This window comes from Nelusetta ayraudi, unplaced genomic scaffold (genome assembly GCF_046127955.1).
Source record: "Nelusetta ayraudi isolate G7.1 ecotype Tasmania unplaced genomic scaffold, CSIRO-AGI_Nayr_v1 ptg000004l, whole genome shotgun sequence".
Lineage (NCBI taxonomy): Eukaryota > Metazoa > Chordata > Actinopteri > Tetraodontiformes > Monacanthidae > Nelusetta > Nelusetta ayraudi.
This window is the reverse complement of record NW_027466054.1, coordinates 3,953,177-3,965,260: the sequence shown is the minus strand read 5'-3', so window position 1 is coordinate 3,965,260 and position 12,084 is coordinate 3,953,177. Positions and strand designations below refer to the sequence as shown.

General features: G+C 42.4%; 1 protein-coding gene and 1 long non-coding RNA gene across 2 annotated transcripts in view; one reads left to right on the top strand and one right to left on the bottom strand.

Annotated features, from left to right (window-relative positions):
- ctnna2 (catenin (cadherin-associated protein), alpha 2) overlaps positions 1–12,084 on the top strand; it is a 258,023-nt gene that overhangs the window by 206,116 nt on the left and 39,823 nt on the right. Inside the window, exon 10 of the mRNA XM_076045078.1 lies at positions 11,046–11,138. Within this exon, the coding sequence (XP_075901193.1) occupies positions 11,046–11,138 (93 nt within the window). The remainder of the gene's footprint in view (positions 1–11,045; positions 11,139–12,084) is intronic.
- Positions 1–12,084, bottom strand: part of LOC142900744 (uncharacterized) — a 289,985-nt gene that overhangs the window by 258,854 nt on the left and 19,047 nt on the right. The window lies entirely within an intron of this gene.

The following is a 12,084-nucleotide window of genomic DNA, read 5'->3' as shown; positions in this document are numbered from 1 at the left end:
GCAAGTGAGGGCAAAAGTTAAGTATGTTCTTTAATGAAGTAATTAGCAAAAGCCACCACATCAAAGCCTTCTGGTGATTTCAAATTTGATTTGTCAAGCCGGAGGATCCAAAGATGGGCTGTGATAAATTTCTTTTTTAAGCACGGGCGTCACTTCTTCAATGGCGCACATAAACAGTGCGGTGAAAGGTTTTTTTGGAGCTCTTTTAATAAACACTGCGTGGATGGAATTCATGCTGTACCGTGCCAGTGACCCAACAGGTAGAATAATGATGAGACCTTTGAAGGGTCGAGGGAAGCAAAGAATTCTGAAGATGAGATACGTTCTTGTATGGTCACTTTATCATCTCGCACGTGAAAACAAACAAACAAATCGTACAATGTGCTGCAGTGTGCACTACAAAATAAAAGACTAGCGGAATATCTGCCATCGCCCACCGTTCATAGTGTGTGAAGCTTTAATAATTAGCACCTAACTAAAGTAATAATCCAAGAAGCTGGTGGTGCTTAGCGACGAGCAGGGTGGATATTCTTTTAATTAGCCTTAATTCTGCACATGCAGCGTGATGATGGCCTTTCACAGCTGTACTCACCGGGAGTCTGGAAGCGCAGGGCAATGTGGCTTTGCCACCCGCTCATCTGGACAATCTCAGAGCTACGAATCAGATCAGACTGGGAAGTCCATTTCATAATGTGTGCAAATTTGTTTGAGAAAAAAAAAAAGTCGGGTGAAAATTAGCCTTGATTTATTCTTCCCCGCAACAACAAAAACTTTCTGTTCAACTCGAGCTGATGTTTACCCCGTTCCCTTTCAAAGCAGATTGATAGGGTTCAAGGTGAGTCTGTTTAGCCACCCAAACTGTGATGATTAGCGCTCTCGTCATGCTTCACATGTTGACACATAGAATGAGTTATTATTCATTCTCGTAAACCTTTGCCGAGGCCATCTCCATTTCTTTCTTTCTTTTTTTTTTTTTTTTTTTTTGCCGGATCATTTTGCTTTTAATTTAATCTCTCCTCTCCCATCCCCCACTTTAAAGGTTGAGGCATTAAGCGCCGACAACAGCTGACCTTTCCCACTGTGTGCATCTATTATCTAACAGGACTAATCACGCTTTTCTCGTGGCTTAGACAGATGTGAGGAGGCAGAGGGCTGTGACGTGGCGAAATGTCAAGGTCTTGCCGTGTTCGCATTAAGTCTGAGATTGAACTGTGCTGCTAGTGATCGTTGGGATGAACCGAGAATCGAAACCCCTTCGAGGTAGGGTGTTGTTGTTTTTTGTTGTTTTTTTATCCACAAAAGGCAAAGTGCAGGTGTGTCCATGCATGTTTCAAACACTAATGCTGTCATTAAGGAAGTCTTTGGTTATCGTTTTATCCTGCATAAACTTTATTGGTGAACATATTGGGTCACTTAAAGGTCCAGTGTGTAATATTTGGCCTGGTTTTTGATTTTTATATTGGTAAAAACTTAATATACTGCCCATAAATACATGAATAAAAGTGTATAATCGCTGTGCAATAAAATAATTAGCTTTTCCTACCCTGAGAACGGTTCTCATGTATATAAGAACATACATAGACCCAGGGTCTTGCTACCAGTTAGCTGGCATCTTGCACTGCCATATTTCTAAGGAAGCCTGGTATGGAAAATCCAGCCAGTCCGTAATTAGGATGACTGCTCACATTTTCAAATGAACCAACAAAGAATAAGGTGGATGAGGTATCCAGGTTTGGGTGGACCGGCCACTGTAGCTCACTGGCAAGCTCAGGAGGGGGAGGGAGAGTGAAAGACTCCGAAATCTAAAATCTAACCACTTGATGTCGCTGTTTTTCTTCAAAATCTCCAAACATTACACACTGAACCTTTAATCCTAAATCCCTCTAATCATACAGATCACAATGTTGTAACGCCGCCAGTGGTGATAACAATTTTGTTCTATTGCAATTCAATTGGAAACTAAGGCACTGGAAATGGGGAGCAATTTTCTGGAGTATCTGATCCCTCTAAAAGGCCTGATTTCATCTGTCGAAACAAATTTTTGAAAAAGTTTTGCACCCTTTGTCTCCATGTGGCAGATGGCACTGATGGTACTCTTTTCACTGTCAGGCCCTATTCTACATCACAGCCTGATCTTGGCTTTGTCATTTCGGTTTCATGGGCCATTTACTGTGGGTGGTGGGGGGTGAAGGTTGGTGTTTCTCTAGGCAAATTTTCATGACAGGGGTTCTTGCAAAATAGATCCCAATGCTGCCAACTTGGCAGCTCTGTCGCCAGATCTGACGACTTCCAGACCCCCTTGGCGGCTTAACTTGTCAAAAACGACTACTGGCACACAGCAACTTTTCCGATATTTGAGAAAATGGTAACGATGACACCAGTGCGTTTTAGCGACAACTGATGTCCTTAATGAGCAGCTGTCACGTGCTCTCCCCAGTCTCAAAGCACTCTGATGGTCTTGCTGTTGCGACACTTCCTGGTGGTTCAGGTTGTAGATGCAGCACTTTCATCCAAGGTTGTTAATGGACTGCTTATGCACAAGCCTGCCTCCAAAAAAAAATGAATTAATAAAAATAAAAAGAAATTAAAAAAAATGTTGAAGAAATCTGATATTCTAACATTTTTACTCCACCATTTTATACTTGTTTGTATACTGTAGGATGTGGGAAGAGAAAATGTGTCAAATTGGATATTTCACTTTCAACCAGTAGCACCAGAAACAACTACTATGTTGACCTACACTAAAAGAGCCAGTTCTCTGGAATCTCAATCAGCTGACAATGAAATAACTTTAGATCAGAACAAGTTTATCGAGTGATGGACGGATGTGTTTTACAGTGAGTCTAACATGAAGTTTGAAGTTGAATGGGTGTTGACGGGTTGGGCACTTTACTTTTAAATCACTATATCTAAATACAAAACTATATAAAGTGTTCACATGAGCTCAAGTAGATAAAAAAATAGAAAATAGTTTGAAGATGAATTAAGTTATGTAAGTTGTTTTGGAAACATACGTCTTGATTATTGTTTTTTTTTCCCCTCTGCATTTCAAGTTATGTTTTATGAACCAATTGAACATACAATCAGAGGATAATAGTCCATTCATAAATCTAAATATGTTCATGATCGTTTGGATTTGGATTTCACAGGCATTTAATGGCCAACTTAAGGCAGTAATGTCTCCGCTACATGCCCATGTTTGGCACCAATTGATGTCATGTCATCAAAATGTAGCCAATCTTTACTGTAGAATGGGTTAAACATTTCAATTTCCCCTGAAACCGTTTCCAAATGGCTTCTGTTGCACAGAGACTGTGCAATGTGCACATAGATTAAAAGAAACAACCCAGAGGTCCATTTTCATAATTATGTTTTGGTGCCAAGCCTGGCTGCTTGGCTAGCACTCTCTCCGAGAGGGAGGGGTGGGAAAGGGGAGGAGGTTAGGAGAAATCAATACTTCAGCTGAAACTGCTCGGACTGCACACCCCACACCCTTTCCCCCCAACAGTAGATGAGAAATGGATAGGGACTGCGGAGGAGACAGTCTCACCCCTGTGGCTACGGTATCCGCTCCTGCAAATAGCCAAAGGTGCTGTAAGACGAGCAAACGTACTGTACTACCTACCTGGGTGACTACGACAAACCCCTGCAAGATCTCGGCGCTGGCATTGCGAAGGAGAGAAATGGCTCCAGCCGCCCTCTTTGCTCCTCAGTACAAAGTGTAGCAGACAGGAGAGCACCGAGGCCAAAACAAAAGCGTGACTGAGGGGATCTGAGTCAGCCATTTCTTTCCCCTCCTGCCTCCCACATCTACCGCCTCATCATTTACAGCATTGTGAACAAGGCAATTCGGTATGCAAGCCTTTTAATTTGCAACGGTAGGATTCCCGCCCCTGCGCACGTGCCAACGTGCACGCCGAGCGCCGCGCTCACAAACACATAAATATCCTTGTCCCAAGTCGCCTCTGTCCGTCCAACTTTATGATTTGTTTATATTGCTTTCAATTACCTCCCTGTGTCCCTTGTTGAGCTCAATAAATTTTTTAACGCCCTAGATATTCTCCCAGCGCCCATCCTGTTTTGCGTATGGTCTCTTTTATTAAGGCATTCAAATTTGAATGTGAATAAATCACAGTTGGAAGCGCAAGGATGTGTTCTGCTGAAGCCACTAGTCCTTGACATTTAGCATCACAAAGGGAGACAGAAGAAATTAGCAGAAGGCAATGGGGCTGCAGGGTGTTTGAAAAACATGGGGATAAAGTTTGTGTTCGTGATACAGCTCATGATAAATACAACAAAAAAAAAAGCTTTAAATATTTTGTTGTTAAAGGGAATTAGTAGTTCCATTACAACAACCGACAAACTCCCAACAATAAACAAACTAGAGATGCAGCAGTCAAAAATCTTCGTAATCGGGCTGTCCACCAGTGAATCAAATCATTAATCAAGTATTTGGATTAAACACTTTTTTTTCTCAATTACCCAGCAATCTTTCAACTTTCCCTCCAAACAAAGCACACCCTCTTCCATTTTCTCTCGCTTTGCGGGCGACTTAGCGCCCAGTGCCACAGCAAAAACAGCAAGGGCAGATTGTGTGAGCTTAAAATGGACTAAACGAGCGAGTAATCAAGGCAGAAAATTTGCCCTGAGGATTTTTTTTTTTCACTCATGCGGTATTCCAGGAATCATTTCAGCCCTTCAACGAAGCAATTAAGCTGCAAGGGAGTTTCTTCATGACCTGAGAAGAGAATTTGAACGGTATTCCCAAAACATTTCCTTTCCTTCCACCAACTGTCATGGTCACTTTTCATTGCGGCAAAAAGGGGTATGTGTTGATCACACAAAAACGTTCATGCCCATGTAGAATGAAACATTTTAAATTCCTTGTGCAACCTTGTTTGCTAGCTTCTTCTTTTGGGCCACACCAAGTTCCTCTGCTTTACCAAAGACGTGTCGCATGAGTGCAGGTGCCGCGCGATGTGCAGTCCCACTGTGTATTGTCTTGAGCGTGAGTGTAACCTCTCCATGGTGATGGTCGTGGCTTACCTCTCCGGCCCGTGGCAAATTACATATGGAAAAGCAAGTCACAGCGGGGACATGAGTCTTCGCTCCAGTGCTGCAGCTCCAGAAATACGATCGCTGTAAATCATTTTCTGGCAGCTCTTCATGCAAGCGTAGTCATGGTTGTCACCAAGACGGTGATGTGACGGCAACCTCCATCCCACTTTGAACACGACTTGATTGCAGATTTGATTTAACATCAAATTGGTTCATGATAAATACTACACGGAAAAATTAGTTAACCAAAGCCATGCCCCCCCCCCACCACCACCACCACACACACACACACACACACACACACACACACACACACACCAATTTAATCTTTTCTATTGGTGGAACCGTACAATTCATCTTTCTTGCATTTTTATTTTTTCATAGAGGAATGCAAATGCATTTCTATACAAGTAATTAGTGTTATAGAATAGGTAAGATTAAATACGTAGATGTAAATGTCTTTCAGCTCCTTTTTAAGTATGTATTTTCTTTGTTCTTCTTGTCATTGGGTTATCGTTGATCTAGTTTTGAGATCTTTTATTTTACCGTTTTTAATTGTGATTGTTCAAAATACAAAAAAAACAATGTACTTGGGTATGTTATTGTAAAGGCAAGTTTTTTTGTTTTTTTTTATTGAAGATGCTTGGTTATCTGGATTGTGTCCACGTATTTACATCTATGGCTTTGACAATTTAAACACGAGTTCACTTCAGTTTCCTCCGCTTACCCGAGGCCAAGCTGCGGGAGTAGCGGTCTGAGCGGAAATGCCCAGACTTCCCATTCCCAGGACACTTCTTCCAGCTCTACCGAGAGGATCCCGAGATGTTCCCAGGCCTGTCGAGAGAGGCAGTCCCTCCAGCGGGTCCTGGGTCTTCCTCTAGGCCTCCTCTTAGTGGAGCAAGCCCTAAATACCTCCGTAGGGAGGCATCCAGGTGGCATCTGAGACAGAGTGAGAGTCAGAATGTAGATGGACCGCTAAATGGAGAGCTTTGCCTTTCACCTCAGTTCCTTCTTCACTATAGTGCGGCCGTTGTACCAGTACAACACAGTACAACGGCCGCATTACTGCAGCTACCTCTGACAATTTAAACATTGTAAGTAAATAATTTAATTTATGTGTGTTGGTAACAATTTCTACTTTTTCACCACCTTCAGAGACACAAAGGGTTGTAGTGACATTTTACCTGCCTTCTACAATATTCTGAGTGCTGTCAACCAGATTTTACAATGAGGATGAAATTGAGATTTGCAAAGCCAATCTCTACAAGATGGAACCACGCAGGTTGCCCACTGGTGTGATTTATGTGGGTACAAAAAAATGTAATAATGCGGTGTTTCCTGGTGTTAGTGCACTGCAGAACAAATCACAGTGATACAGTTGGGCCTGGGAATGTGTGTTTGATTTATTTGGACTTTCCCAAGTCACGATGCTAGTTTGATCCATCGTGATCAAGCAACAGAATAGGAATCACAACAATCATCAATAAGAGAGCACGCCTCCGAAGGTCCCGCCTTTGATGTGGTTATTTCACACTTTTCTTGTTAGTACGCTCCGGGGTCTGGCACGCCTTGTGATGTTGCTCTGAGCCCGCCGGGCTTTCTTCCTTGGGCAATAGGCACTTCTTCGCCTAATAGGGATTGATTTTCAGAGACGTGGTTTATGGCTGGTCACAGAAGGTCGTCCACTCTGCTGCCTCATATCCCTTATAGACTTGAACTTCACGCAACCTTGACATCTGGCATTACCTAACGTGATGCACCTTAACCTGTTTATGTCACCTCCGGTCAATATGTCGCACATGCAGGCAAGGCAGTGCCTGGGAGCTCGACAGCAAATGACTGGAACAAATAGAAGTGCTCCTCCGAGGGAAGGCCTGTAATTGTTTCACAGTCTGCATTCTGTATTCCCCAGTTAGGTGTTCTGCTTCATCGGTGGTGACAGACTGATTTATTTACAGTGTGTGTGCATGCGTGTGTGTTCTAGTTCTGTGGCAATTTTTTTTTTTAACAAACAAAGTAGACATTTCGAAGTGAGGATTTTTTTTTTTTTTTTGCCAGTTTACACTTCGTCACATTTTAGGATAAATATATTTTACCTACGAATTGAGTTTGGTTTTGACATATTGTGGTATATATTAGCTTCTTAGTGAGACAAACGTCTCCACCGCGTTTATTTTTTTCCAGCATTTGAAAGATGGCAACCACTGCCATGTGACCTTGTATCAATCGAGCGTCCCATCACCTACATCGAGTAAAATAAACATTCTGATGACAGTGTTTTAATTGAACAAATGCTTCCAGCTTTCACGTGTCAACTTCAAACGCCATTCGCCTGCTCTTCAATTTCACTCCCCAGGCCTACAGCTTACCCCCCCCCCCACCCCCCCGAGTGCCCTGGCTGACACTCTCCTCTGTCCTCTGTCGTATCCCAGAGTCAGTGACTAGATTTGTGGCGGAGCAGCTGGAAATGGCTGTAGAAGTGGCATGAGTTAGTGCCAGTAGACCGTCGTGATTAAAGCGAGGACAGCCATCTACTGCCTCTGCACTCCAGTTGTCTGGCACTGTGCTTGGATATTATCAACTGAAGACAAAATAGAAATAAAAGTAATTTGCCAGAAGTCGTGGTCGTAAGATGATGAATATGAATAGACTGAGTGGTTGCAATGGAGGTCAAATATAGACAGAATCTATTAGGATGATCTTTGATGCTAAAATAGGCTGTGCCAGACTGAGGTTCTTTTTACATTCTATAAATAAATAATTTAAAAAAATTATAAATGAAGGCTGTTATTTGGCATGTTTTTTTGTTTGTTTGTTTTTCCACCGTCGGTTTACCAGTTGATCGTTTGTGACTTTATTGGCTGACATGAGGCCGCTGACTGCAGTGGAGGAAACCTTCATCAAATTAGAGCTCGAGTGATTACCTGGGCCAGACCAAACACACAAAATCAATAGTTCTTTGTCCGAGGCTAATGTGAAAAATGTTAGTTCGGCAAGAATCTCTCTTTCCTCGCACCCCACCCCACACACACACACACACACACACACTTCTTTGAATTGCATATCATGTGTCAACATGGTTGACAACGTCGTCTTGGGTGTGAGCTTGAGTCTCATAGGGTTTGTTTTTTTTTTTACTTCCCCTTCCCTCCCCATCTCTACAGAAAGCAAAACCCTCAAAGAAAAGATTTTTCCTTTGATAATTGCAATTAGTCGTGTTGGCTGGATGTCAGGGAGCTGGCGCTTTCCCAACCGTCTGACTTTGGTAAAATGGAGTGTGCCTGCTAGGCTTCTTTCTAGCCTTACAAAAAGAAAAAGAAAAGGTCTTTGCCATCCTGCCTACTTTTAAGTAGTCACGGGCCTGCTGCACTTGAACAGAGCAAGAGAAGAAAAGGTGGTCTCCTTCCTTTGGTTGCTGTTCCTCGGTACAGCAACTTGAAAGAAAGTCAATGGCTAAGCATATTCTCACCTTCAAAAACCAAGAAATCCCACAGTATGACAGATACTCAAAAAGGCCTGACAAGACAGGAAACTTCAAAAAAAAAAAAGACAGAAAGAAAGAAAAGAAAATCACATTAAAGATTTTTCATCAGGAAACGGCACTTATTTTATTTGCCAAATGGCAGCTTATGTCCCTCGAAAACTCACATCACTCTCACAGCAACAGCAAGTGCATGCGGGATGGTGCAAAGCTCCTCTGAATTCCACAGGCAGCAGCGCGCATTCATTTTGACGACAGATGCTCAATCACATTCTCTCAGCTTCATACAAAGGCCCGCAATCCATCAATGTGCTCATTGCTGTCATGAGCAAAGAGACAGAGCTCTAAGCAAGAGTCCTCTAACACAAATTTGATTTACCTCAATTTGCCTCAAAGAGTGACGTGCAAGAGCTAGAAGTGCTAATACAGGCTGGCATCTTATGCTGCCAACAGGCATGTGTCTGTTTAGCTCAGTTTCAAATCCCGGGCTCATGCTTAAATCTGATTTACTTAAGGATGGTATTGGATTACACAGAGGATGAAGTTATGAAAACGAACTGTGAAGTACAATGCTACTGTGGAAGAACGTCTCGAGGGAATGCAGCGGGAAACCCGTGTGCGTGTGCGCATGTTTGCATATTTTAGCTGGCAAGAAATGAATATTTATAGAGTATGGAGAAACTGAAAATCCGGCTTTGCCTTTGATTTTAAAACGTGTTGTGCTGCAGGAACATAGGGAAATAAAAAAAACAAATTTAAAGAAAAATAAAATCAAAGACAGACGTTTAAAAAATGCACATGATTTGAGAGTCTGCAATGTGTCTTTACCCCAGAAGTGTCCTGTGTTAAAATGATATTTACTATTGACAATGCCCTGCAGTGGTTAGCACCGTTCCTTCGCTGCAAGAAGGTTGCAGGTTTGCATCCCAGATCCAAGGCCTTACTGTGTGGAGACTGCGTGTTGTCCCTGTGTCTGCGTGCATTCTCGCTGGGCACAAACCAAAAACCTGCACTGCACATTGGAAACTGGCGGTAGGAGTGAGTGTGAATGTGAATGGTTGTTTGTTTTGCTGTGTGGCCCTGCAATAAACTGGCAACTTGTCCAAGGTGAAACCCCACCTTCACCCGATGACAGCTGAGAGGCTCCAGCAGCCTCCACGACTCTGAATGCCAGAAAAGTGGGTATAGAAAATAAATTAATGATCCAAAGAATTGCTTTGATAGTAAAACAGCCTCTGTGTAACCAGAAGCAGAGTTGAGTTATTCCAATTAGCTTGTGACGGCAATGTACTTGATTGCAACCCGTGGTCTGTCAATTTCCTCGTTGCATACTTTATGGACCTGCAGGAGTTTTAAAGAAGTAGTTATGTTCCACCATCAGTCAGTATGTCATACCCTATGTGCTAGTATGTCACCTTTACTGGTACTTTTCCTGCCAACAATGAGTAACGCCCCCCAAGTGGTGACGTTCATGTACTTCGGTATTCAAAGCAACACTAGTCTATGTAGTTTTTCACTGAAACAATGGGTTCAAAATCCTCTTTCTTCTGATCCCTTGACTTGCTACAGAACACAAACACACTTCTTGTCAATCTTTCAAAAGTTAGCTGACTGGCCTTGTATGTTCATGATGGCAGAGGTAACAAAAGAAACTTAAGGCGTAGAGAAAGAGAGGAAGACAGAGCAACAAGCAGTGAGACAGTCTCCCATTACAACAAATCCTAATCATTTTTTCAACCACTCACTCTAAGGTATTTAAATATAGTGCTTCTCTTAATCTCGAAAGGAGCTATGCAACATTCGGAGTGCTAGCTAGTGACATCATACACCCTGCGATTGTGTCGATCTCTGGTTCCTCCTTATTTCCAGACCTGGCCACACTGCCATCCCTTCCTTCAGAGCGTAAACCCTCTCCCAACGATACCGTAGACGGGTGAAACGCTAGCTGGAATTGTAGTTTGTAGTAAAGCAAAACAACCGGTTAGAAATATAGGATCACCCTCTCTCCTGCAAAACAGCAGACGTAGTTGTTCACTTGACATTGTCCTTGTAACTGTGCTATAGCAGTCTTGTTGGCTCAGTGGCTATCGTGCTCGGTGCACGGGAAGACCAGTGAGGACATGCAGGGCACTGTGTGGTTGAGGTGTATGGACAGAGCAAAACAAATCTGATATAATGAAATAACAATGCCCCTTCAAATGATTGCGATTGTTTACACATATTTTATGTTTGAGTGCATATATGTATGTGTAATTCTGCAAATAACATCAAAATGTGCATACACCTCACCCCACATGAGGATACAATGAACAGGTGACAAAAACAGTCAAAGCTCATTTTGAGTTGACAACTGTTATTGTCTCTCCTTTATAAGAAGGCTGTAAAAAATATCTTTGGTTATCAGTCATAAACTTTTCCAGTTCACTATTTAGACGCCTAGCCTACTGGAGATAAAAGATCTTTTTGGGCGGACATCAAGGCTCAATTTATTGTTTGTTTGTTCCAGGTGGCCAACCTGGCATGCTCCATCTCCAACAACGAAGAAGGTGTCAAGTTGGTTCGAATGGCTGCCACCCAGATCGACAGCTTATGTCCACAGGTGAGGACAAGAATGTTCACTCTTTCTCTTTAACACCTTCTTACAATACATGAATAAGAGGGTTTTGTCTTTTTTTTTTGTTGGTAAGTCTTAAAAATCGTCATTTAGTTTCCAGAATAGAAGAATAACAAATGAGCAACATATAGATAGGCTTTGATGTCGGACTTGAATCAGATCAGTAGGCCCACAAAGGAACCAACATTGTTATGTAGAGGGGGATTTGGAATGGGATGAGGAACTTAAAATTCAGGAGTTTATAGGCAGGAAGCCACCGTGTGCACCTGCTGAGTTTGAGAGAAACCATCTCCTGATTTGTCTTGGCAACGTGCAGGCAGACCCAGAAAAGGCAGGGGGGAAAAAATAAAAAATAAACAGAAAAATAGACAGGCACTCTGTGACTTGGAAGCAGCAATGTAACGTCTTGGAGGAACAAAGAGAAACGTTTCCATCTGTTCTGCCTGAATTTAACCTCGGTTTCATATCTTCAGAAAAGCAAACAAAACATCAGCAACAGCCCCCCGTCTTTCTCCATCACCACAGCAACTACATCTAATAACCTGATCATTACAAACAGAAATCCCCACATATTCTCAAAGAGACCTCAAGAATTCGTGCCAACTGTGCAGAGGTGTAAATACGTTTCTTTTTCTTCAGCTTTTCTTCCGTATCTTGGGGAAGGTAGTCTTTAACTGAAAGGAAAATATAGGGGGCATAATTAAGCTTTTTAAACTTGAATGAGTTTCCATATCCTGTGAAGTGTTGATCTTTTCTGGCCCAGAGCCATGTTGTCTATCTTATAGAGATCAGACCCTTGAAGTTCCAAGTACAGAGACTGACGCTTTGTGTCTTGGCAAGCTTTATTCTGTCAAAGCAGTTACAAAAAAGGGGGAAAAGTTTGCTGTGAATAAAAAAAATCCAATAGTACTCTAGAACATATCCCAGCTAA